This window comes from Peromyscus eremicus, chromosome 8a (assembly GCF_949786415.1).
Source record: "Peromyscus eremicus chromosome 8a, PerEre_H2_v1, whole genome shotgun sequence".
NCBI lineage: Eukaryota > Metazoa > Chordata > Mammalia > Rodentia > Cricetidae > Peromyscus > Peromyscus eremicus.
In genome coordinates, this window is record NC_081423.1 from 88,041,296 (window position 1) to 88,069,263 (window position 27,968).

General features: G+C 43.2%; 1 protein-coding gene across 1 annotated transcript; it reads right to left on the bottom strand.

Moving 5' to 3' along the window:
• Nucleotides 1-5,640: 5,640 nt before the first annotated feature.
• Nucleotides 5,641-27,937, bottom strand: Ccdc47 (coiled-coil domain containing 47). The gene is made up of 13 exons (XM_059271979.1): nt 27,383-27,937; nt 23,259-23,540; nt 21,712-21,819; nt 20,710-20,884; nt 18,752-18,873; nt 18,463-18,528; nt 14,996-15,097; nt 13,793-13,903; nt 12,320-12,405; nt 10,936-10,994; nt 10,597-10,706; nt 9,966-10,133; nt 5,641-7,317 (listed from the first exon to the last, which is right to left on the bottom strand). Exons 2-13 carry the CDS (start codon nt 23,520-23,522, stop codon nt 7,237-7,239), a joined length of 1,452 nt encoding a protein of 483 aa, XP_059127962.1. The 5' UTR covers nt 23,523-23,540; nt 27,383-27,937; the 3' UTR covers nt 5,641-7,236.
• Between the last annotated feature and the right edge of the window lie 31 nt (nt 27,938-27,968).

Genomic DNA, 27,968 nt, shown 5'->3' on the forward strand with positions numbered 1-27,968 from the left:
CGCCCCACGGAGGAAGTCCCGCCCCTCCATTACGGAAGAAGCCCTGCTCTGCCCCACCCAAGCAGGAAGCTCCGCCCCTCGCCTCCCAGGGAAGAAGCTCCTCGTTCTCGGAAGAGGCTCCGCCTTACCCTGCCTATCAAGGAAGCTCCGCCCCGCCCCGCCCCATCTCCTCCCACAGAGGAAGCTCCGCCTTTCCCGAGGGCCTGTCTGCTTCCCACGTTACCGCAGGCATGTTCGTGAACCCTCAGCCGCCGTGGCGGGGAGAGACCTGTCAGTCGTCTTTTAACCTTTCTTTGCTAAGGGCGCTCCTCCCCGTCAAGCCAAAGACCTAAATTACTAGTTTGTCATTGTTGTAGAAGGTGGTCCAAAAGGGCCCTGGAGCCTCCGTACCCCTATCTGCCGCAGGAAGAGAGAGGTCAAGGCCAACAAAGCTACCGACTTGGCTAGCAGTATTCCCCCCGCTCCACCCCATCCGCCGCAAATCATTTCACCTGGTAGCACTTAAATGAGCAAACACTTCACATGCCTGACTTGGGTCTCTCTCAGGCATTAGGAACAAACGAAAGAGGGAATTCACCCTGTGTCTGTGCCCCAAGTTCCTTCTCTGTAAAGCAAGGAAAATAGCTCAACTAAACGAGAGCTATCTTTTTGTTCCTGAACCCTCCTTCATCCTTAACTTTTTTTGTACTGGGTTTGAGACTCATGTAGCCTGGGCTGGCCTTGAACTCAAGAGATCAGCCTGCCTCTGCTGGGATTAAAGCTTGGTGGTATGTCTTATTTGAAGGAACCTATGATGAGTTTGCCTTTATTGAAGGAAGACAGGTAGCAGAGAGCAAGGCATATAGGGCTGATAAACGAAGCACTCCAGATGCAGCACGACTTCCTCCTGGGAACTAAGGATTTCTAGTCACTCCAGTTGCTGTGGGGTGCTGTCAAATAATGAATACTTGTTTTCTCCGGTTCTGTCTCCTCACAGATTTATACTGGTCTAATACCTTCCAAGATGTGTAATTTTAGAAACATCCAAATGGGGGCTTGATGGAAATACACCAAACTTAACAGGGGGTTTCACTGTTTTACACATTTCTTTTTTTTTCTTTTTCCAAGATAGGGTTTCTCTGTGAAGTTTTGGTGCCTTTCCTGGAACTCACTCTGTAGACCAGGTTGGTCTCGAACTCACAGAGATCCTCCTGGCTCTGCCTCCCACGTGCTGGGATTAAAGGTGTACGCCCACTGCCTGGCTTGTTTTACACACTTCTGTAATCTTACCTAGTGCTTTGACATTCTCAAGCACAACCTCAGTCTCAAAATGTTTCTTTCAGAAGTGAACCTAATGGATCCACAAAAAGCAAGAGAGTGCAGGAAAATTCAGTTTCTGCCAGCTCCCATGGTCTTTGGAACTGAGAGTATTAGAGAAAGCAATGAAAAGATGCCAACTTCATTTTGCTTTAAAATTGTTTGTGTAAGTACGTGTACTTGAGTGTACTTATGTACACCACACGTGTGCATAAACAGGCAAAGGTAGAGGGTGTCATATCCCCTGGAACAGGAGTGACAGATAGTTGTGGGTGCTGGATCCTTTCCAAGAGCAGCAAGTGCTATTAAGTGCTGACCTATCTCTCCAGGCCCAAACTTACGTTTTGAGGCAGGGTCTCAATTCTAGCCCAGGCGGGCCTGGAACTTGCTCTGTAGCCCAGGTTGGCCTTAAACTCAGAGATCCTCCTGCCTCTTCTGGGATTACAGATGTCAACCACCACACCAGGCTGTAATTGTCAAGGCAACCTCAAATTGAGATTTCCTTTCCCCTTTCTCTCCCTTCTTCTTTGGACTGTACTAGAGATTGAGCCTAAGACCTCACATATGCTGGGCAAGTGCCTTAGCCCTAAAACCTCTTACAGTCATTACAATGGGATGTGTTAACACATCTGTCCTAATACCTAGTAACTCAGCCACCACATTTTCTAATAGGACATTACAATTTGAGAATCAGCACGGCTAAAAGATTTTACCAACTGTATGACTACCTACCAAAGCTATTCAGAGTCCCAGACTGCTTCAAGGAGCAAATACATAGCTTTTATACACCAATCAGGGTAAGTCCGAACAAACTGTATAATGAAAGATCAACATTCAGAGGTTATAGAGTGTGAGCCCTGGAAGGCGCAAGTTCCTGATGCTTTTGACTTATAATGAGTAAGAGTGTTTAAGATTTCCAGAGCTTTCGGAAACTGACTTGAAGCCTGAAGGGATGGATGGAGATAGGTTGAATTGGCTATTGCTTTTTTTTTTTTTTTAAGTTTTTTAAGGCTACTTGTGTTTGTTTGTTTGTTTGTTTGTTTGTTTGTTTGTTTCTGAGACAGGGTTTCTAGTGTAACAGTCCTGGCTGTCCTGGAACTCTCATTCTGTAGAACAGGCTGGCCTGGAATTTGCTTCATAGACCAGGCTGGCCTCGAACTCAGAGATCCACCTGCCTCTGCCTCCCAAATGCTGGAATTAAAGACGCGTGTGTGTGTGTGTGTGTGTGTGTGTGTGTGTGTGTGCCACTACCACAGGTATAAATTATTCTTTTTTTGGGTTGGGGGGTTTCGAGACAGGGTTTCTCTGTGTATCCCTGGCTACTTGTGTTTTTAACTTTATTGTTTAAATACATAAGCCTCCACATGAAAACACATATGTGAACTCCTCGCTTAAAAAAATACTCAAGGGCTGGAGAGATGGCTCAGAGGTTAAGAGCACTGGCTGTTCTTCCAGAGGCCCTAAGTTCAATTCCCAGCAATCACATAATGGCTCACAACCATCTATAATGAGATCTGGTGCCCTCTTCTGGTGTGCGGGCATACATGCAGACAGAACACTGTATACAAAATAAATAATAAATCCAAAAAACAAAAAACAAAAAAAAACTCAAGTGAAAAAGGGAAATGTGTGGATGTATAGAACAAAAGTATTTTCAACCTTATGCTCTTTCCATTTTACTATCTAGTGTGCACAAATCCAGAGCTTTCCTGACACAGGAAACTGGCTTCAGTTCTAGCTCTGATAAAAGATAACCTAAGTGAAAAATAGACAGAAGAAATCTATGTAAATATGCAAATTTAAAATATGAATGGAGGGAGGGGAGAAAAGTGTGGGTACAAATATGAGCAAGGTACAATGCTATGTGTATGAACATGTAACAAGGAAATTCATTACTTTGTATGCTAACTAGAAATACCTTTAGAAAGTGGAAAACACTTATGAATGAAAAGCAGCATGTTCGACAGACAGGCAGAGGCAGTATTGTGTTCCTCAGTTACCCCCAAGGAAAGGAATACTTTAAAAAGGCCAGGGTGGCCGGGCAATGGTGGTGCACGCCTTTAATTCCAGCACTCGGGAGGCAGAGCCAGGCGGATCTCTGTGAGTTCAAGGCCAGCCTGGTCTCCAAAGCAAGTTCCAGGAAAGGCGCAAAGCTACACAGAGAAACCCTGTCTCGAAAAACAAAACAAAACAAAAAAAGGCCAGGGTGGGCTGGAGAGATGGCTCAGTGGTTAAGAGCATTGACTGCTCTTCCAGAGGTCCTGAGTTCATTTCCCAGCAACCACATGGTGGCTCACAACCACCTGTAATGAGATCTGGTGCCCACTTCTGGCCTGCAAGGACACATACAGGCAGAACACTGTATACATAATAAGTAAATAAATTGGGGCTGGAGAGATGGCTCAGTGGTTAGGAGCACTGGCTGTTCTTCCAGAGGTCCTGAGTTCAATTCCCAGCAACCACATGGTGGCTCACAACCATCTATAATGAGATCTGGTGCCCTCTTCTGGCCTGCAGGGATATGTGCAGACAGAACACTATATACATAATAAATAAATAAATCTTTAAAAAAAAAAAAAGTAAATAAATCTTTAAAAAAAAAAAAAAAAAAGGCCAGGGTGAGCATCAGAAACTGGAATACATAGGATCCTGTCTCAAAAGGTTGGTAGGTAGGACAGTAGTAAGTTGAGTGTGGTAGTGCACCCCTGGCTGCCTGGGAAGCCAATGCAAGAAAACTGAGCCCATGAGTTGGAAACTAGCTTAAGTAACACTCAGCAAGTAGTCCTCTCAGAAAACAAGTAGATGTGGTGGTACACACCTATCTCCCCAGCACTCCAGGCTGAGGCAGGGGCATTGCCATGAATGCCATGAATGCCAGGCCAGTCTGTGTTATAGATGAGACCTTGTCTCAAAAACAAAGCAAGCAAGCAATACGATCTACCATTAGGAAAAATCATAGCTTTCTTTTACTCCTTCTCAAATTCAGAGGGTTGAGACCACGGTGAACTTGTACAAAGATAACACTGTCTCCCTTTGTTAAAGATTTTATTTATGTTCAGATGCATGTGAATGCAGTTGCCTGCAGAGACCAGAAGAGGGCAGCAGATCCCCTAGAGCTGGAGTTAGCTGAGATTTCGATGTGGGTCCTTTGCAAGGGGAGTAAGTGCTCTTTACCCTTAACCTTCTCTCCAGTCCTGTTACCATCCTCTTGCAATCAGATCTTCTGCTGATCACCAAACACTGGGATTAAAGACACATGACACCACACCCAGCCAGGCTTCTTTTTACTTTTACTTTTGTTTCAGTAGTTTGTAATAGAAGCCACCCCTATGGGTCTCTTTTATATCCTCTAACATCAACATTGAACCATCTCACTGGTCCTAGCAATTGGTTTTACTGATGCTGAAGCCAAGTCTTTGTTTTATATTTCAGAACTCCAGGCAAAGGGATTTGGAAAGCATGGTTTCTTTCCAGTGTGATGTAAACAAGATTCTCCTCACTTGGTCCACTGATGCATAATAAGATGTCTTAACCCAAGGAAAATACTATAATGGCTTGAATCTTAAAAGTCCACCCAAAATGCCATGGTAAAGACTGAGTCAATAGCCAGTGACAGGCACTACGGGTAGATGATGGAAACTGTAGACAGAAGTCAGATCATTGAGGCTGTGTCCTTGAGCTATTAGAACCCCTGCCCTCCTATCTGTCAGCACCCTGACCACTGTGAAGTAAATGGCTTTGCCCCACTACAAGCTGTCTCCCCTGGGCAAGAGGGCAAAGTCCAGGAACTTTTCCTAGTTTAAGTTTACTATCTCAGCTATTTTGTCCCAATGGTAGAAAGCTGACTAAGAAGAGCTCATTAATAACATATGCGGCTAAGGTGGGCTGAGTGCAGGGGCACACACATTTAGTTCCGGCACTCGGGAAGCAAAGGTAGGCAGAGCTCTGAGTTCAAGGCCAGCCAACTCCAAGAGAATCAGGAGTTAGACTGTGGCCAACTTGGGCTACATAGTGAGACCCTTTCTGAAGCAACATACAGGGCTTTAGAATATAAAATACACCAAAGTGTTAAGTGGTAACTACAAAGGAATATTCAAGATTAACACTTTTAAGGGAAAACTATTTTAGTGCTAACTTTTTTTTTTTGGTTTTTCAAGACAGGGTTTCTCTGTGTAGCTTTGTGCCTTTCCTGGATCTCACTCTGTAGCCCAGGCTGGCCTCGAACTCACAGAGATCCATATGCCTCTGCCTCCCGAGTGCTGGGATTAAAGGCGTGAGCCACCACCGCCCGGCATGTGTGTGTATATTCTTGTAGGACAATTCCAAAAAGTCAAGGAGGCACTCTCAGATTTTGTCAACAGTTTTTAATACATGTCATAGGTAGTTCATATGAATGCTTAAATTACAAAATTAGCTGCCACAGTCCGAATGTATGGGACTTTAAGAAAGCTTATATTACTCAAAGATAACTAAGCACATCAATTTTGATTCTAAAATGTATTTTAAAGATTTGTAAAACAATGTTAAGTCTAGAATCATATGGCCTTAAAGTGATTCAATTTTGTGTTATTCTTAATAACTTAAAACTTGTGAACTGTTAAAAAGCATACACCTGCATATCCCAGCGCACACAATTTCTATTAACCTAGACAAAGCCACATGAAAAACTCCATATAATTCCCAAGGCAACAGCACACACTGTTTTCACCACAACTCACTGTTACCGCCTCAGAACACAGAAAGCATCAACAAAAACCCATCACCCAGTCCCCCCCCCAAAAAAAAAAACAAAAACAAAAACAACTCTTTCCCATCCCAGCAAAAATTACCTGGTACAAAGAGTGACTTAAAAAATGCTTTCTCAGTAGGAAGCATTTATAAAATGCAGAGATCTCAACAAGCCAATGCTTATGCAGATGGGGGGGCCTCTCCCCATGAAAGCTTCCACCTCAGGAGGCAGACAAAACTCTCAACCATTTAAGAAAGCTCACTTTTTAAAAGCATACTTATGCAGATCGATGGCTATTTGTTTCAAGAAAGTATGTACCGGCCTCAACTGTGGACAAGAAAGAAGCAGAGAGAGAAGAAAGGAGGCCGTGTAAGACAGAGAACAGCTTCTCCGTGAAGACCCAACAGGCTGCAGCAACCAAGCAAAGCACTATGACCTCACAGAGCGGTGATGGGAGCTAGGTGAAGCAGCTCGCTTTTCATGCATTTCTTACTCAGGAAAAATAAACATCCAACTACTTCAAACTCAGCACTCACACTGTCATTAGCTCATAGTACCAGGCAAGGAGAAACTGCTCCTGTACTTCCTGCCTCTAGACTCTTCCATGGACTTACAGTATCCTAACACCTAGAGCTTTCCTCCTATAATACTGTCGTCAGCACTGCCCACACACAACCAAACACACTGCACTATGTTCTAGGGTATCTGAAGTCATCACCACATACTGGTTCTAAATTCCACTTCTTTCACAAGTTTAATGTGACACAGGAAAACAACAAGCAATGTTTATTGTGCAATTCCAATAGGAACTCTGGGGGTCTTGGTTTAGAGTCAGTCTCCACAGTTACTCCAATTGCCCAGTTTAAACAAAAAGCAACAACCCATCTAGAAATTTCATGATTGTTCTTCAAACACCAAAGCACTGATAATTCACGTAATAATTTAAAAATATTTTAAACTACACGTACTTTATATACCATTCTTTTATAAAATAATCAAACTAATTTGATTATGAGGGAGGAAATAAGTGAAAGAGCCCTTTCAATGTATCTACAGCCTCTGTAGAACTCCAAACCAAGAGGAGGGGAGGGTGGACTAAGGACTTCTCAGTCACAGGAATATGTGAACTTTAGGGGAAACGGACTCGTGCTTTTCCCGTTTCCAGTGGGCGCAGAGCTTACAGGTGGATGGGCGGAGCCCTCGAGGTGACTTTACATGGCTTTCACTTTGATTTGTTTCATTTTCATTTGCTTCTTCTCCAGCTTCTTTTGTTCTCTCCTCAAAGCAGCTTCCTGTGAAATAGGGAGGGGGAGAGAAAGATCCAAATTAAGCTCTGAGCACACAATGAAAAAACCGGGGGCTGGAGAACAGCTTGGTGGTTAGAGTTCACGCTGCTCTTGCAGAAGACCCAAGTTCTGTTCCAGGCACATGTCAGGCAGCTCACAACTGCGGTTATTCCAGCTCCAAGGGGTCTGATGCCTCTGGTCTCCATGGGCACCAGAGGTCTACTCACCCCTATTATTATTCAAACTCCCTTTTGGGGAGTAGGGGGAGTTTGAGACAGGGTCTCTTTATATAGCCCTGGCTATCCTGGAACTCACTGTAGACCAGGCTGGCCTAGAATTCATAGAGATCTGCCTACCTCTACCTCCCAAGTGCTGGGATTAAAGGTGTGGGCCTTTCATTAAAAATCTTAGTCTTGCAGCAGAGAACACTCTTGAAGATACTTATAAAGATAACTGCAAGCCAATCATGATAACACACTCCAATCCAAACATCTGGAAGACTAAGGCAGGAGGGATTACACTTTGAGGCCAACCTTGGCTACATAGTTCCAGGCCAATGTGTGTTGTAAGACATTGTTTTGAAATGATGTCTTTTTTTTTTTTCTTTTTTTGGTTTTTAGAGACAGGGTTTCTCTGTGTAGTTTGGGTACTTGTCCTGGATCTCGCTCTATAGACCAGGCTGGCCTCGAACTCAGAGATTCACCTGGCTCTGCCTCCTGAGTGCTGGGATTAAAGGCGTGTGCCACCACCGCCAGGCTTTAAACTGGTTGTTTTTTTTTTAAAAAAGTTTCTGTAAGAAGCTTACCAACTCACCCAGGTTAAGTCCTGGGCCCCTTTCCCTTTAAACCACTGGAGTCTCAAACCACAGAAAAAGAGAACTTCCTTCTTCACAAAAAAAAAAACAAAAAAAACAAAAAAAACAAAAAAAAAAACCGAAAGATAATACCTATTAATGATTCTTTTCTTTTTTTTGTTATTTTTTTCTTATATTGATGATTCTTAATGCAAATTTTCCATGTGTATACACCAAAAAGTCATTTTTATTTATGAAGACAGCACTAAAAACAGTGATATTTTTAGGATGAACACAGCCATTAAGGGCTAGAGAGAGAGCTCAGTCGATGGAATGCTTGTCTTAGAAGCACGAGGGCCCAAGTACATCCCTAGAGCCTGTGTCAAGTCTGGTGTGGTGGCAGGCGCTTGCTGAGGAAGAGTGACGCTGGCCAGGCAGCCTAGCCTACTAAGTGAGTTCCAGGCCAGAGAGAGATGCTGTCCCTGTATGCTCCTCTCCCCGGCAAAAAAGCAGGGCCAGGAACACGCCAGCAGTAAAGCACTTTCCTAGCATGTACAAGACTAAGTGTAATGCCAGCATCACACACACCAAAACGAACAGCACCTTTCAAATGACACCCGAGTCTGTCCTTTGTACACGTCTACGTGTCTCTTTACCACCACCCTGCTCTGTCCGTCCATCTCTCCAAACAAAATCAAGAAAGCAAGAGGACATGAAAAAGTTAAAAAACAAAACCACAAAACCCCCACAAGGGTTTGTTTTTTTACCTTGTGGAGTGAGAAAAAAAAAAAAAAAAAAGCATGCGGCACACACAGGAGCAGCGTTAAGGTTTCTTGAACACCTCTCACGACACATTAGTGACTGACTCCTGGCACCTACATACCCACACAGCAGCAGCTCCTGTTTTCTTGGCAGGAGCCTCCTTTATCTGAAGAATGTCATTCAAACCTCAGAATTCACTACTTCTGTATCAAACCCTAACTTTCCATGACAAGTTTACTTAAATATAAGGTGTATATGCCAGTGTCTTTTAGTCCCTGATTTCTTTCTAATTGTTTGATCTGAAATGGGACTGTGGTGGGTAAAGAGGGTAATTCCAGATACACAAACTCAACTTAGTATGGCTTGGAAGGGGAATAAAGTGCCGTCAAATGACAACATATCCCAAATGCGGAAGAGTATTCAACTTTTAGCCTACATCTCTACACAGGATCATCATAGTAGACAGTATGGTACAAATAGGCATCTGGATAATTAAGATTTATTTATTTTCATGTGCATTGGTGTTTTGCATGCACGTATGTCTGTGTGAGGGTGCCAGATCCCCTAGAACTGGAGTTACAGACAGTTGTGAACTGCCACATGGTGCTGGGAATTGAATCTGGGTCCTCTAGAAGAGCAGTCAGTACTCTTAACCTCTGAACCATCTCTCCAGCCCACATCTGGGTAATTAAAAACAAACTAGTTTTGGGGAATTCTCACAAAGCCTCAACCTTAGACAAAGAACGCGGAGAGCTGGAGAAATAGTCTTCCCAGGGAAGAGCACACCAACCAGCGAGCCAATACCAAACGGTCAGCCATGGAAATATACAAACAAGCAACATTATACAGAATAAACAGGTTGTGCTTGTACATTTACACACACACACACACACACACACACACACACACACACACACACACACATAACAGCAACAACAACAAAAAAAGAGGCCATGAATCTGAAGAGAGCTGGGGAGGGGCTATGTATACAGAAAGTTTTGGAGAGAGGAAAAGAAAGGGGGAATGATACAATTATATTATAATCTCAAAACATATAAAACAGCCAAACCCAGCAGGCCCAGCAGCAGGGGTGTCTCACCTCCAGCCTGCGCTGCTTCTCAGGGTCTTCCTCATTCATGATCCGCTCCTTCTCGGCTCTCTTCTTCTCCTCACGCCGGGACTGCGCAGCCTCCTGTCTCTGCACGTGTGTCAGCTTCAGGAAGTTCTCTTCCACGCGTGCGCGGTTCTTATCTGCTTTTTGTTTACCCTTCCCCAGGAAACAAAGTTTTCATAAGAAACCCATTTCCATCCCACAGGAGAAAACCCCACTGAGCATTCTTTGGTAAAACTATTCCCCTTTGCGCTGGGTGGCGGTGGTGCATGCCTTTAATCAAAGATGGCTCAGAGGTTAAGAGCACTGACTGCTCTTCCAGAGGTCCTGAGTTCAATTCCCAGCAACCACATGGTGGCTCACAACCATCTGTAATGAGATCTGGTGCCCTCTTCTGGCCTGCAGTCATACATGCTGTATACCTAATAAATAAATAAATCTTAAAAAAAAAAAAAAAAAAAAAAAACAAAAACAAAACAACAACAACAAAAAAAAACTATTTCCCTTTGCACTTCAAGTCAAGTAGCCAAGATTCAGTTGCAGTCACTGACAGCCGCTGCCCACTGGGGAAAACCAACAGTAAAAGGTGCCGGTTTGTAAGAAAGGCTTTGGGTCTTACCTCTCTGTTGAGTCGGAACTTTTTGGCTTTGTCAATAGAATAAATCACCATGTTCATTAGGGGGAGCAAAGCCTCCATATCCTTTGGGTACGTGTTACCCGAGCCAGGCACTGGAAAACAAAGCCATTTCCCACTGAGTCAATGGCAGCATTACCACTTCTGGGCTGGCAGTCTTTCTTAATGCTAACAAACTAGCTCCTTAGAGGAAGCCAGAAATCAGCAAGGAGGAAGGAGGTTAGCGATGCTGTAGTTTTAGAGCTATTATTTCAGAAGGAAAAGCAATCTCAAAAACATTTTCGAGGAAGCTAAGAATAGCCAGACAGGACCCAGAATACTCACCGTTAAATGTAAACAGTAGTGTCCTCTTGGTGTCAGGCAGCTTTAAAGGCTGGCCCTCCCTGTCATGAAAGAGAAGTTTGGTAAGAGAGAACAAACATACGAAGGCACTTTCCATGCACACAAGCCACCCATCTGACTCAGTTGGGCAGATACCCACTAATAACAGCACTGTATGTACTCTGCATCTCTAAGTCAAGCCGGCAGCAATACACTCTTAAGCATAAGTTAGCTCTCCAACCCCCAACTTTCGCTTTTTTCTTGGTCATTATTCTTTAAAAGTTGAGGTATACAGTTTAACAATTACTTAATAGCACTTAGTAACTGTAATTCAGGTATTACAAGAACCCACAGATGGTTTCCTGTGAAAAAGGCTATGTATGTTACTGCAAACACATCACTTTATGTAGGAGAGACTCAAGCATCCTGAGACTTTGGTATGGTAGGGGTTATCCAACCAACAATCCTTCATGGATTTGGAGTGAGCACTGTTTATAATTTTGTTCTGTCATTTTATTGCAAATTTTGACTATCAAACAATTGACTTCTGCTCCACCCCCAACCAGAGGCTTGAGAAAGCTACAATGTAATACTTTGTCCCAGGTGTTGTTACTAAGTTTAGCAAGGCGAGGATGATGTAACCATCTCCAAGCATAAGGACCTGAGTAATCTCCACACAACTAAATCCAAAATACATTCTGTTACTGCTACTCTTATTCTGGTATTGGGAAATGAACCCCATAGCTCCCAGAATGAACTCAGAGCTCCTTCTGTTCCTGCCTCTGAAAGCTGAGATCAAAGACCTGTACCACCACACCTGGTCCAGAATGGCTTTTAGTTATACTCAACCCCATAGAGTAGTATAGAGAGTAGCCTGCAACTAATAATCAGGTCAGAACCCATTCTCTATCAGAAGTAGATTTAGTTATGCTTTCCAGAGACTGGCTGCAAATCCAATAACAAATTCAAGCCCAAACCATGAACAATACTGTACACCTGAACAATACTGCTGTAAACCAGAAACCATGGGTACTGAAGTCATTTAAAAACACACCCAGGTATTCAAAAGGGAAGTGAGACAAGGCGATAAAATACAAAATACATAGATTTATATTTAAAGTCAAACATCACAAATTTAGATGTAGTGAAGGGTGGACCAGCTGCAATTTCTTAGTACCAGCCCTTCCTTCTGAAGGTCACTGGGTCAGTGACACAAGCATGCTGGGTCAAGGAGGCTGCCAGCGGCTTCTTATGCCCACTAGGTGGGAGGACATTCATTACCAATTTTACTTTCCCACTTGGTAAAGAAACTGCAGAGGTACTTTGTGGTATTCCAACATAGAACCAATAAGGAAGATGAATTTTAATACTTGTATGTCATACATACTCTTGCATAATCTTTGGACCAGAGAACTGGTCTGAAAAATGGACAGATTCAATCTTGTCAGCATAGTGTGTAAGAAAGTGAACCATCTGAAAAACAAAAGAAAAAAAGAATATTAACTAGAGTTTGGTGCGTTTCCAAGCTTTTATATATTTATCTTTTAATTCTTATTTTTATAAAATGTCATTCAGACTAAAATACCTTTTTCTTAAAAGAAAAAAAAAAAAAAAAAAAACCCAAAAAACCAGAATTGCCTAATGAGCCATCAATTCAGCCCTTACCTTCAGCTTAAAGAAATGGTTCTTGGCCAGAGGTGGCGCACGCCTTTAATCCCAGCATTCAGGAGGGAGAGGCAGGCGGATCTCTGCGAGTTCGAGGCCAGCCTGTTCTACAAAGTAAGTTCCAGGACAGCCAGAACTGTTACACAGAAAATCTGTCTTGAAAAACCAAAGAAACAAAAAAGGAACGGTTCTCTGCAGCCATCCTCCGGCCTTAGCCTCTCCCATGACAGATCACAAGTGCCTGCCCTGCGTGCTCACCTTTACTTAGACATCTAAACTCATGAATGACTAAATAACACCATCAAAGGATTAAGGCTGTAATTTTTAAAACAAAACAAACAATAACAACAACAACAAAAAAACCCACTAAAATACTTGAAAGTTGGCTTGGAGTGGTAGCGCACACCTTTAATTTTAGCATCCAATGGACAGAGGCAGGCAGATCTCTTTGAGCTCCAGGCTAGCTAGGGCCTACATAGTGAGACTCCATCTCAAAAAAACCAAACAAAAACCTTGAAAGCTTGAAAGTCATTAGTTCTTCTAGAGAACTTTTTATTTTACTGTGAATGAGTGTGTGTGTGTACGAGTGTGTGAGCACGGTGCACCCGGGAAGCCAGTGAGTGCCATCTCTCTCTCTCAAAGCTGGAGTGATAGGACACTTGGCTCGTTAGGCAGATTTGATGCTGAGATACACACTAGAGTCCTTAAGATTGCACATTGCTAACTGGCAAGCTGTCTCCTGGACTGACCGTCCTCTGACCGGTTATGTCAGTGTGAGGAAGGAATACATAACTGTGACTAGTGTACGGCACCAGAGAATACCTGACCCAGCTTAAGGAAGACGACCCTCTCAACACGACAGCTGGCCAATGCCTCATTAAAATGGTGTTGCTTTGCTACTGTTTCTAGTATAAGCAAGGGCTGTGTTTACCCAATTGATCAAAATCAGTTAGATGACTATAAGTCTCACAGAAAATGTTTACCATGAATGATCTGTAGTCACAGATTATTTACCTGTTGTTTCAAAAAAGTAAAATAAAATTTAGTATGTGATTTTTATTTATTTATTCTTTTGGAGACAGTCTCTAGCTGTACTACCTAGCCTGGTCTGAAACTCATGATCCTCCTGCCTCAACCTCTAGAGTAGCTGCCATTACAGATGTGCACTATGCACAGAATCTTTTATTGTATTTACCTTTGTATCCATCATTCCTTCTGTGACTTCTCCCATTTCTGACAGAATGGCCAAAGAGTCTGGCAGTCCATATTTTGCTCCAGACTTAGGTTTATCACTACAAAACTCACTCTGGAAGAAAATAAAAACATGAAACATAGTATTTTATTATAAAATTTTCCCCCCAAAAGGTTAGGTAGGTACTACCTATTTTGAAGTGGTACTTAACACCTGAGAGACAGACCTGTGCTGTACTACAAAGCTGAACTTCTTTGTAATAAAGAGGCTGTGTCATCAGCCCGCTGGGCTTCTACCAGTTCGTCAAGGAGGAGGGCAATGAGGCTGCACGGGGCGTGACTCGTTCCAGGAGAACCCCGATTTTGAGGGCATCTCAGTGCTGGAACTCATGGACTCCATGGCCAACTGGGTACATCACATGCAGCACATCCTGCCTCAGGGCCGCTGTACGTGGGTGAACCCAATGCAGAAGATGGAGGAGGAGGAGAAGGAGGAGGAGGAGGAGGAGGAGAAGGAGGAGTTGTTAGGGGAGGAAGAAGAGAAGGCGGACAAGGGGATGGAGGAGGTGGAGCAGGATGTCAGTCCTCCTCTTCTGACTCCTCTCTCGGAAGATGCAGAAATCATGCACCTGTCGCCCTGGACCACCCGCATCTCCTGCAGCCTCAGTCTGCAGTACTCGGTGGCCATCGGGTGCTCCAACCTCTGGCCAGGGGCCTACGCCTACGCCATTGGCAAGAAGTTTGAGAACCTCTACATTGGCTGGGGTCACAAGTACAGCCCTGAGAACTTCAACCCATCCCTGCCAGCTCCGATTCAGCAGGAGTACCCCAGCGGCCCTGAGATCATGGAGATGAGTGACCCCACGGTGGAGGAGGAGCAGGCCCTGAAGGCTGCACAGGAGCAGGCCCTGGCAGCCTCTGAGGAAGAGAAGGAGGAGGAGGATGATGAAGAAGACCTGGAGGACTAAGGTCACCAAGCTCTTTCCCAGAGCCTTTCCCCTTAGTGGTAGTTACAGATTGTATTTTTTTCTGTTGCTTTTGTTCCCTGCCCTTGCAGGACACGGGTAGGAAGGCACACAATGCTCCAAATAAACCCCCCACAGCACAGCCGCTAAGTTACATTCATTCATCATACTGGGTGGTTGACTCATTCAAAAAGGAAAAAGAGGCAGTGTCTACACATCTGCATTCCAGCAACTGGACATACCAGATCCTGCATCTCTTTTTGCAGTCGCACCAAAGCTTTGCGAGTGCCAACAGCAAACACATACGTATCCATGTCCTCATCATTCATAGTTACTTTTATTTGCTGTAAAAAGAAGACAAAAACAAGACTTGTTAGGTTCTATGATGGATAGATTTCTAAATAGCTCTGAAGAGTTCAGTCTTCTGCGATATATATTTTCCCCTTGAGCAGGATTCAGATATAATGGCAGAAGACTCCTAATCAGTTGATTCAAATTAACAGAAAGGGGCATTGTCTTAGGTATTACACATAATCCAGCAAGATATGAAAAGTAACTGGGCCCTAGCAGAAGAAGAGAATCTTTGGGGCAAAAGTGATCATCAAGGGATGGGTATAAAGACCTGAGGGTAACGCCCCCAAGACCTGAGTAATTCCCAGTTGGCAGATACCGAGAAAATAGGTACCTATAAATAAATACAAGAGACTGAATTCAGACAAAAATCTGAATGAGCTTGTGAAGAAGGAAACACAGCCTGGTTCACACTGTTTTCAGCCTCACAGACCTAAGTAGAGCACCCGGCTAACCTACACTGGACTACTCGTGTATCGATACTGTGAAATAATAAATGGTGTTGGTTTGTTTGTTAGTTTTGTTTTTGTTTTTGAGACAAGGTCTCAAAAAAAATTTTTTTTTAATTTTGCTGGGCATGGGGACATAATGCCTTTAATCCCAGCACTCAGGAGGCTGAGGTAGGCAGATGTCTGTGAGTCTGAGGTCAGCCTGGTCTACACAGTGAGACTGTTTCAAAAAAGAAACAGAAAAAGATTTCTTATTTCTATCCTATGTGGATGAGTGTTGGCCTGCATGCATATCTGTGAACCATGTGTGTGCAGCACCCATGGAGGTCAGGAGAGGGTACTGGATCCCCTGGAACTAGAGTTACAGATAGTTACGAGATGGGTGTCGGTGCTAGGAATCAAACCTGGGCACTCTAGAAAAGTAGCCAGTGCTCCCAACTGCTGAGCCATTTCTCAAATCCCAAATGGTACTGTTTTAAGCTGTTCAGTTTTGTGGCAATTTGTTATGAAGAAACACAACACTAATGTCGGTTCATACTGAGTAGTCAAATACAAAAGTCAGCAATAAGCAGGATCCAAATGGACAGTGTGATATAAGAATTATATCTGGGGCCGGGCGGTGGTGGCGCACGCCTTTAATCCCAGCACTCGGGAGGCAGAGCCAGGCGGATCTCTGTGAGTTCGAGGCCAGCCTGGGCTACCAAGTGAGTTCCAGGAAAGGCGCAAAGCTACACAGAGAAACCCTGTCTCAAAAAACCAAAAAAAAAAAAAAAAAAAGAATTATATCTGGGGTGTGGACAGATAGCTCAATGGTAAAGGCTAGGCTCACAACCAAAAGTGTAAGAATTATATCTGGGTTTTGCCTCAGGTTCCTGGCACCAAGATAAAACCTTCAGTAAGCTTCACTGTTTATTGGGAACCCCTTTCAATCAACCTGAGTTGGCGCTAATGTAAGGTCTCCACACGGCTTCAGGAATGGGGCTGAACGTGAGATAACACTAAGGCTGAGAGCTGGACCTTTCAGCCCTACTCAAGGCCCTTGTGGGAAGGAGCAATGAGCTCTGCAGTACAGAAACCCTTGAACCACATTCAGAATGCTTCCATATTTTTAAACTTTTGAATCTGTTAAAAGGGTGGCATGTTTGGAGAAGACAAAGAAGCTCCACATACCTCCTTCCCTTTTTGACAGTGTCTCTCTGTGCAGTTCTGGCCAGACTGGAGCTCTTTCTGTAGACCAGGCTGGCCTGGAACTCAGAGATCCACCTGCCTCTGCCTCGCAAATGCTGGGATTAAAGGCGTGCGCCACTATGCTTCACGTTCCCTCATTTTTTTTTTTTTTTAAATTGGCTATTGCTGAGTTGTGTCCTTAATAAGTCAGTAAATTTAAGCAAAGTTTTTCTTGAATTCTGTGAATCATTCTACTAAATTATTCAACCTGGAGGGAGGTGATGGGAACCCTCAATTCATAGGTGATCAGCCAAAAGTGTACATGGTATGGGTGCCCTGGGATTTGAAATTTCCTTAAAAGTAGGGATAATGGGGGGTCCTGAATCCTTCAACCTATAGGACCTAAAGATAATTTCAAGCAGTGTCAGGACTGAATTGTTGGATCCCAGCTTGTGTCTAGAGACTCCAAGAACTGGCCATTGTTGGAAAACATCCTTATACAAGTAAATAGTTCTTAATATTCTGCATAGGAACAGGCAGTGTTATAAACCCAAGAAGTCTGATAGGATAAAACATGGTTCTAGTTATACTAATTGTATTTCTTAATGGTTGGGCCAAATTCTCAGTATGTGGAAGAAGGAAAATGTGGGGCTAGAGATGGATGGCTCAATGGTTAGGAGCACTTGATGACAGGTCCTCCATTACAGAGGACACAGGTTCAGTTCTCAGTACCCACATAGTAGTTCATAACCATGTGTAACTAGTTCCACGGGGTCCAGCTCCCTTTTCTGACCTCCTGGACACACATGTGGTACACAGACAGACATGCAGGCCACACACACACATAAAAATTTTAAATCTTTTTTTAAAAAAAGGGGGTAATACTAATGTAGGGAAAGACCTGGTAAATGGCAGCTATAATAAAAAAAAAAAAAAAAGATTTCTGTTCTTCTATATTCACAGGAAATTTCAGAATCCAGAAGAAAATAATTTAAAAAAAAAAGCAAAAACAGCAATCCTGTCTGTGGTCTCTCTCTTTGGGAGGGAGACAGGAAACATTTTTGACAGAGGGCACAATTTGCAGATGAATGTTCATTTAATAAATGGAAGATAGTACACCCAAAAACCTAGATTGTGATTTGAGCTCTTTCAACCAAAATGAATCATTTGATGTTTTAAAAACAAAACAAAACCAAACAAAGACCTAAAACAAAATAAACTTTGAGAAGAAACCTAGTGTTTTGTCAAAGACACAAGTATTCCTGGGGCTGGTGAGATGAGATGACTTAAAATGTGCTGCTCGCAATGCAAGCCTGAAGGCCTGAATTTGGTCCCCAGACCCCAAGATGTAAGGCGAGAACTGACTCCCAAAAGCTGTCCTCTGACCTCCACCCATGTACCCTGGTATGCATGTGCCCATATTTACACACTTAGATACATTTTAAAAAAATCAAGCAAAAGTATACACAAGGAGAACAGATACCAGGGCACACTATATGGGCAACTGTTCTCTCTAGTAAGGATAATCCAGCGGTTACAAGTGGTGACAGACATTATCTCCTTCCCTGAAAAGAGCAAGTGGAGGCCTCCCAACACATGAACCCTGACCTGCTTAGGTAGAAAAGCACACATTTTCTGCCATGGACACAAACTGCCAGGAGTTCCAAACACAATCCAAACAGAAATGGAATAGCTAAGAAAATAACTCAGTTTATACCAAGAAAAGCAGCAGGAATACATACCACTTGATCACTCACTGGCCTCATCATCCGGGCCAGGACATTAAGTAAGTCTTGTCTTTTAAGGAACTGAAAAAAATGAGAGAGATGAGTCAATACCTTGCAGCTTACACTTACAGAAGGGCCTTGGAGGGGACTCAATGCTTCATTTGACAACTACTAGAAATATAATGCTCAGACCTTATTTTAAATCAAACAAGGAGGAATGAAGCACTAAATTTATATTAGCAGTCACACTAAAAAAAAAAAAATTAAGGAAAGATACAAATGTGGGACCAGGTTCCCTACTTACCCTCAGCTGGATGAGCATGCCTTCACAGCACACTCGACCAGAACACCACAGGTTATAGATGTGTTCATTCTCCTGATTCAACTTGCCTGTGCTTGTGGCTTCTTTGTTAGTCCCATCATCCCCTAGGAGTAAAAGCACTGAATCTGATTCCCTGGACCTTCGGATCACTTTAGGAGAGCAACGCTTGCTATCTCAGAGAATCTCCTCTGAGAGGGATTAAAGGACGGCACTGTGGCTTTTACTTCAGTATTATTCTAAAGGGCTCACGCCTCAATAGATTTACGTATAAATTTACCATCTGCTTCTTCACATATTAATTCATCTAGTCTTGAAGACATATTCAGTGTCATCTCTCAGCCAACCATCTTCATTACAAGATTTGTATGTAAGGGCCTGGATTTTCTGTGTGAGCTTCATTAATTCCAATTACTTCTGACAGAGGAGAGTTCAATGGCAGTTTCCACACATTCCAAATCACCAAAATCATTATTTTATTTCAATTTTATACGAACTTCAGGAAGACTACAGCAAACAACAACTCCCAAAGTTTCCTGTGCAAAATTACCGATTTCCACCGTTCCACCATTTTACGTTGCTATCCATTCATGTTTCTCTGTGACTTTATGCAGAGAGCTGAGAGAATGGTCTCTGCCATCGCTACCCGTGCACAGCAGGCACCAAGATGGTGGGCGTCAAGGACACAGACTGGTTCTTTGTCATCTGCTAGGCCAATGTGCTGGGGTGCTGAGGGTTGATGCACAGGCTAGTAGAGGTGGGACTTCTTTTTACTTTTAAAACTCTTTATTGTCTCCATAAAAAAAAGTTATGGACTCTGGCATGAAGAAGAGGGAGGGCAATGAGCCAAAGAATGCTTCCCCACCACCCCCATCCAATTCCCTGATCAAAAACACCCTAAAAAACTATGGAACAGGGAGGAGAGCATCCACTAGTAAACAGGTAGATAGTTCTAACAATATGGTTGCAATTTAATCCCTTAGATAAGCTTTAACATTAGTTTCTTTATTACAAGAATGAAAACTACATCCCATTAACAGTGTTGCAACAACAAAAAGCAATTAAAAAACAATGTGGCGAGAAAAAAAAAAAAAAAAAGAACATGTGAGGCCTAACTTAATAGTGCATGGCTTTAATTCCAGCACTAGGGAGGCAGAGGCAGGAGAATCTCTGTGAGTTTGAGGCAAGCCTGACTGACCTACAAGGCAGTCCAAGCCTGGTCAGAGCTACATAATGGACCAGCAAGATGGATCAAGTGGTGAAGGCACTGGCTACCAAATCTGATGACCTGAATCCAGGACCCACATGTGGAAGGAGAGAACTGATTCTCACAAGCTGTTTTCCCTGCTTTCCTCTGTCACAAGCATTCCTGTCCACTTCCAATAAATAAATTAATAACAAAATAATTTAAAAAACAATTAAAACAACCGAATGCAATGCATGTAAAGTACATACTAAAATGTGCATAAACAGCAGATGGAAGGGAGCTTATTACTAAGAAGATGTAAAGTGCTAAGTGAGTGTGAAGAGAGTTTAACCTCACAATCCACACCACACAGCTAGCTACTCTACAGATTTCATGTATATCTCATCTGTGGAAGTAAAATCAAAGTACCCAGAACTTAGGAAATTGTGAGGGATTTCCCTGTTCTAAAACTCCAACTGAAATTATTTATCAAACTACCTAAAATGACAAAGTTTCTTGTTTTAACCAGAACTTTAACAACTTCTTTTCACACTGACTGTATTCAAAGCTATTTAGCAATTATACTATTGACTAATGAAAAATGATGAACTTATATATTTATGGAATTCTTGGAGAAAACAAACACATTGTAGTCAGCAGTCTGTGAAAGCATTTAGGTATTTCTGCTGAGGGGACAAACTGTTCTTACCAGCCTGTTCCCACGCAGACCGCTGGACTCGTAATCAGCTTAACTTACCCACTAAGGTAAAATTGCTCTCCAAAAGCTCTCTATGTGAGTTAAACCAGGCCTGAGCAAGTCGGCTGTTTTTATTCTTCCCAATGATGTAGTTCATGATATAGGCAAGCAGACCAGTCACCATCAGGATCTCTAGATAATAACTCTCCCAGCTGTTCTGGAGGTGTGCGGGGACCTTAAGAAAAAAAAAAATCCCATTTAATGTTGGCTGAGACTGAACATGGAGTCTAAATAATGGATGAAAAAAATGAGAAAGCTCACCAACAGAAGTGGATACTTTATATTACTGTCACTGGAAAAAAAGTTACACTTTAGTGGCTGGAGAGAAGACTCAATGGTTAGGAGCACTGGCTGCTCTTGCAGAGGACACAGGTTCGGTTCCCAGCATCCATATGGTAACTTATAACCATCTCTATTCCAGTTCCAGGGGACCTGATGCTGCCTCTGGCCTCCAAGGGCAGCAGGCATGCACATGATGCACTTAACATACACGCAGACAAAACACTACCACACATAAAATCTTTTAAACAACAACAAAAAAAGTTACACTTCAAAACATATGCCTATTTTGATCTTCTAGGTCAGCTTTTTATTTATTTTGTTTTGGCATGTTTTTGTTTTTGTTTCTTTGAGATAGGGTTCTGTAGCCCTAGCTGTCCTGGAACTTGATTTGCACACCAGAGAACTCGGAACTCAGAGATCTGCCTGCCTACGCTTCCAGAGTGCTGGGACCAAAGGTGTGTGCTGCTGTCACCACCACCTGGCTCTAGGTCAGTCACCTGCCAGAGCACGTCCAATGTCGTCCACTTATACTACTTGAATTAAGTAAAAGTGGGAGGGCTAGACTACAGTTTGGGAACTGCTTCATAGCAATGGATGCTTATCAGAATTCATGTTAAGCTCTTTATTAGATTGCACCATTATTTCAATACCCACCGTATGTCATGGATTACAGTTATGGAAATAATGCTTAGTTTGGAATTTGGAATCTTATATACTTACATCAACAATTGTTATTGGGTCTTTGTTTTTGCTAGAAGAGGTATCTGGTTTGTCTTCATAACCCTCAAATTCTTCATCATCATATGGCTCGCTTTCAGTATCTCCCTCCTATAAAAACAAAACACAGTCACGTCTACAAACGGTACCCGCAGTTGTGCCCCACTTTGGGGTAACATTTGTGAAGGAAAACATAACTAGTAGGCAACAAGTACAGAACACAGAGATATAAAATGCTTTTAGCAAAATATCAAACTTTGAGGCATAAGATAAGTAAGTTCCAGAAAAATAACACGTATGGTAATATTTAGTAACACATTTCATATTTGAAATTTGGTAAAAGAGCTGGGTGTGGTGGCAAGTGCATTTAATCCCAGCACTTGGGAAGCAGGTGGATTTCTGTGATTTTGAGGCCATCCTGGTCTACATAGCAAGTTCGAAGACAGTCAGGACTATATAGCAAAACTCTGCCTCAAAAAAAAAAAAAGAAAAAAATTTTTCTAATAGAATAAACCTTGTCCCTGTTTTCTCTCTACTTCTTACTATGTGGATGAAGAGTATGTTAATTAGCCTGATTGTATGAACTCAATTCTTCAAAGTACACACATAGTAAAATATGGTAAAAAGAAAAACAAAACACAAGTGAGATCTTTTCTCAAAAATAAACAAAATGAGATAATATACAGCATGAATAAATAATTTGTTATACCAAAGTTCTAAATTCTCATTCATATATTATGTATCCTCAGTTCAGATCTTATCTTCTACAGTAACCACAGAAAACACAATGCTTTATCAAGGTAGGAACACACCACAAAATCTTTAGAAGAGCTTAGCTGAGTAGTGATGGTGCACACCTTTGATCCCAGCACTAGTGTGGCAGAGACCAGGCAGATCTCTGTGAGTTTGAGGCCAGCCTGGTCTACAAAGCCAGGTCCAAGACAGCCAGGGCTAGAGAGGAGGGACCTTATCTTAAAAAAAAAAAAAAAAACAAAGAGAAAGAGAGAGAGAGAGAGAGAGAGAGAGAGAGAGAGAGAGAGAGAGAGAATAAACTAGAAGAGCTCTAACTGAACAAAAATGAAGATTCCAGAGAGCAAAAGTCTCCCTATATTTGGGTTTTTGTTTGAGAAAAACACTAATAAATTTTTCCATCCTCTCTCTGGATTTTCCAGTAAATCAATAAGCACCCTGTTTGGTGGAACTAGAGAAACATCTCATAAATGAAGAGCACTGGCTGCCCTTGCAGAGGACCTGGATTTGGTTCCCAGAACCCACATGTCTGCTTAGGTCCAAAGGATCCACTTCTCTCCTCCAGCCTTCAGGGGAACCAGGCGTGCACACAGTACACTTATATGCAGGCAAAACACTCAGGCACATACAATAAAAATAAATCCACCTGGTGAGGCAGGTAGATCTCTGTGAGTTCAAGGCCAGCCTGGTCTACAGAGTGAGTTCCAGGACAGCCAGGACTACATAGAGAAACATCTTCTCGAAAAACCAAATAAATAAATAAACAAACAAATTAAGTCAGTCTTAAACAAAAGCCCTACCTGGGTATCTGCATCTTCAAAATCTCCTTCTTGGTTTTCGTCCTGCCCTTCCAACTCCACAGTGGCCTCATCTTCATCATCTTCAGTGCTTAGCACTCGCTGAGGAGATTCCGTAACAGAGTCTTCCATGACATCCTCAAACTCAGCGAAGTCATTATCGTCATACTCTACTATGTCTTCCTCATCCTCGAAATCATCAAACTTGGCTTCGGAGACACGCCCAAACACCAAAAGGACCACACAGAAAGCATAGAAGGCTTTCATTGCGTCTTAAAAAGTATGCTGTGAGAGACAGAGAGTGTGTGTGCTAAGTGAACTACCATTCTACATCCATGGTTAACATATTTTGTAAATTGTTTGTAATCTACAAACCAGCTAGGTGTGCTGGTACCTACTTGTAATCCCAGTACTTGGGTGGTAGAAAGAGGATCAGCCGGGCGGTGGTGGCGCACGCCTTTAATCCCAGCACTCGGGAGGCAGAGCCAGGCGGATCTCTGAGAGTTCGAGGCCAGCCTGGGCTACCAAGTGAGTTCCAGGAAAAGGCGCAAAGCTACACAGAGAAACCCTGTCTCGAAAAACAAAAAAACAAAAAACAAAAAAAAAGAAAGAGGATCAGAAGTCCATGGCCAGCCTTGGCTACATACTGAGCTCGAGGCCAGACCAACCTACAGGCTGACCCTTAATTAAAAAACAAAACAATCACCGGGAAGTGGTGTGGTGGTACATGTCTTTAATCCCAGCACTCAGCAGGCAGAGGCAGGTGGATCTCTGAGTTCAAGGCCAGCCTGGTCTAAAGAACAAGTTCCAGAACAGCCCAAGCTGTTACAGAGAAACCCTGTCTTAAAGAACAACAACAAAAAACAACAAAAAACAAAAAACCCAACCTCACAAATGCCTCCTGAGTTTCTCTTTCTCAATTCTTTTTTTTTTTTTTTTTTTGGTTTTTCGAGACAGAGTTTCTCTGTGTAGTTTTGGTGCCTGTCCTGGATCTTGCTCTGTAGACCAGGCTGACCTCAAACTCACAGAGATCCGCCTGGTTCTGCCTCCTGAGTGCTGGGATTAAAGGCATGTGCCACTACCGCCACCCGGCTCTCAATATTCTTGGATTCAGAAAATACTATGTAAAAAAAAAAAACAAAAAACCAATGAGGTGAGGCCGTTGGTATGGGGTCTATCCAGATCCTGTCAGCAGTTATCTGTTAAAATGTGTACAACTTATTGATTTCTTTAGGTTTGAGTCTCCAAAATCCTTTTTCTGTTCTTATATTCCATGGGCTTTTCTTCCCCCCAAAAAAGTACTTTTGAGAGACTATTAAAACCTTTCTAAAAGAACTAAGGAGTTCAGAGGAGTAATAAGATACAACTATTTGTATATAAATGGTTACAAAATAATCCATGGGTTGAGAACACTAGGGCTGAGATGAAGCTTGTAGACATTCTTCTGACATACATAAAGCTGTTGGCGTCACCCTCGGCACTGAAAAAGCAAGCCATTTACCTACAGATTGGTGTGTTTGTATGTTTGCCCTGAAGACATGCTCTCCCGGATAAACATCCCTATGATCATCACAAGTGTGAATACTTAAACACAGAAAGAAGATGCAAGAGATGTTAATCAATACAACTACTAAGTGACAGAATGGGCTCATCCAAAGAGTATTAATTTTGCATGAAATCTCAGAAGACAACACAAAAAAATTCAACCAACAAAATCATTTATACTATGTTTTCAATTCTGCACCCTCATCTAAACACCAGCTGTATCTTTAGTTATCTAAAAAAAAAAAACCAAAAAACCAAAACCACCCCCCCCCCAAAAAAAAAAGTTTTTTTTTTTTTTTTTTTCCGAGACAGTGTTTCTCTGTATAGCTTTGTACCTTTCCTGGAACTCAGTCTGTAGCCCAGGCGGGCCTCGAACTCACAAAGATCCACTTGCCTCTGCCTCCCAGTGCTGGGATTAAAGGCGTGTGCCACCACCACCGCCCCGACAACAAAATCTATTTTTTTTTTTTTTTTTGGTTTTTCGAGACAAGGTTTCTCTGTGTAGCTTTGCGCCTTTTCCTGGAACTCACTTGGTAGCCCAAGCTGGCCTCGAACTCACAGAGATCCGCCTGGCTCTGCCTCCCGAGTGCTGGGATTAAAGGTGTGCGCCACCACCGCCCGGCAACAAAATCTATTTTTAAGCATAGACATTCAGTCTAAAAGATGGATACGTGTGAGAGTATTACTGACAGGGCACTGATGGATATGTGTGAGCGTATTAGTACTGATGATTAAACTATGGTGTAACATCCAAACCGTATTTTCTTGTTACAAAGGGCGGGCTGATGGAACAGCTTGGTGGGAAAAGGCTTGCCAACAAGCCTAAGGACCTGAGTTTTACCCTTGGGCTCCACATGGCAGAAGGACAAAACCAAGTCTCATAAGCTGTCTTCTGACCTCTAGGTTCACACAGTGGTATACTTCCCTTCTTTTCTCACCCGAACGAATGAATGAATGTAATTTTAAAACGTTACAAGGGAGGCTGGGTATGTAACTCGGTTGGTAGAGTACCTGGGATGATACTAACACCATATAAAATTGGGTGTGGTGGCACACTCCTGTAATCTCAACACTTGGGAGTCTGAGGCAGGGGGATCAAAGTTCAAGGGCATCCTCCTCTACAAAGTGTTCCTGGTCTGTCCAGGCTTCATGAGACCCTGTCTCAAAAACTCCAGAGGGCTGGTAGGACCGGGCGCTTGCCTTTAATCCCAGTACTCAGGAGTCAGAGGCAGGCAGATGCTCAGTTCAAGGCCAGCCAGGACTACATAGTTAGATCCTATATTTAAAAAAAGAAAGAAACAGAGCAGCAGGGTGTAGTGGCTCAATCCTGTAACTCCAGCACTGGACTACCCAGAGTTCCACCGGCCTGCCCTGCCCTACATAGTGAGTTTTAAGCCAGCCTGCAAGAGTGAGACACTGTCTCAAAACACAAAGCTTCTGCTTTAGTGTTCCCCTTTTCTAGTAGAGGTAACTACTTACCATCGTCAGCTTGATTAACAAACTCCCAAAAGGTCCAGTCATTTCTAGCTGAATCTATACCCGGAATGTTCACAACACAGAAGTATTTTTCTTTTCTTTCTCTTTTTTTTTTTTTTTAAAGACAGGGTTTCTCTGTTTAATCCTGGCTGTCCCAGAACTCACTTTGTAGATTAGGCTGGCCCAGAATCCAGAGATCCACCTGCCTCTGCCTCCCTGGGATAAGCGCTGGGATTAAAGGCGGGCACCACCACCGCCCGGCTTTACAGAAGTATTTCTAGTGCAATTCATACAACCAGGCTCCCTCAGGGTTATTTAAGTTAAAATTATCCAAGGCATTTGTGCACTGGCTTCCCTTCTAATAAGACTCAGCAGCACCTGTCGACCTATTTCTCAAATGCACAACTCTCTGCCAGGTCATCCAGCCTCTAGGACTTCTGAAGCAGCAAACACAAGAATCCAGGCCATGCACAAGCATTAACATGCCTGTCTGATTATCTTGGGCAAGCTCACTCAGTAGTCTCTCAACCACCTGACTCCAGACTTAAAAAAAAACGGGTGAGTGAAGCTATCATTGCTCGTCCTTTCGGGTCTTTATGGCATTAGTCAAAACGGTGAAGTTTCTAGAAACGATGTAGACATTCCCGTCTTCTTTCAAAGTGTTGGCTACAAACAAGTTGAATGTTAGAAGCCTTCAGCTAAGGTCGACTGTAGAAGTGGCTGCTTCTGCGAAACCTCTCGTGTCTGGTCCTACCTCCACCACCATGGAAGCCCAGTGTCTATGCTCCATTCTTCTGCTGCACACCAGAAATTTTCTCAGATTTTGTTCTGCTGATTTGGAATTTGCTCAAAGCCACTCATAAGACCCTAAACCCTCCTAAAGTCCAACTGAAAAATGGACCAGAAAAGGATGGACAGAAGTTTAATCTTTTTTTTTTTTTTTAATTCGGGAGAGATAACTTGCGAGGATTGATGCATGTCACCACCAGCCAGACATAAAGGGTTGGTTAGGTGAGAAACAGTACCTGGTTCTGCGGCCACGCAACTTAGTCACCGCTCGGCCTGGCTCGGCCACACCGACTAGCATGTCAAGGCCCGCTACCTACCTGCACCTGAGGCTGCAACCCGGCCCGGGGCTTCTGAGGCCACCACCTCCACCCAGCCTGCCTGTGTCTGGCCTCCGCCTTCAGGTCGCAAAGATTTTTGCGGACCGCGGTGTCACTGGGACACAGCCCAGAACAGGTAGCTCAGTCACGGCACTCTGCACTTGACGTAGCTTCAGCCGTCCGTTACGTAGAATGCGTACGGCTGGTCTGCGCCTGCGCGCGGCGTGGGGGCCGGGCGCGGCCTTAAGGACAGCGCAAGGCGAGGTTGGGCTGCTGGGAAAATTACGTAACCTTCGCCGCCCCGGGGCCTAGAAGTGCTCCGTCGGAGGCTGGGTTTCTCCTAGGGCTCCGTCAGGGTGACGTCACTTTGATCCTGTGCTCCGGAAGCTAAAGGTGGCCATTCTCTATGGGGCCATGTGGTCAGAGGCGTGAAGGGAAATGTAACCCAAGTCGTTTTTGTTTTTGCAAGGGACAGGAGCTAAGGGAGGGTCGACATTCTTATGTAAATGAAATTTCCGGTCAACTTCCTTTGATCTTGGATTTTTTTTGAGCAGTGCCTTGTCACTTCCGCTCTTCATCCCAGATC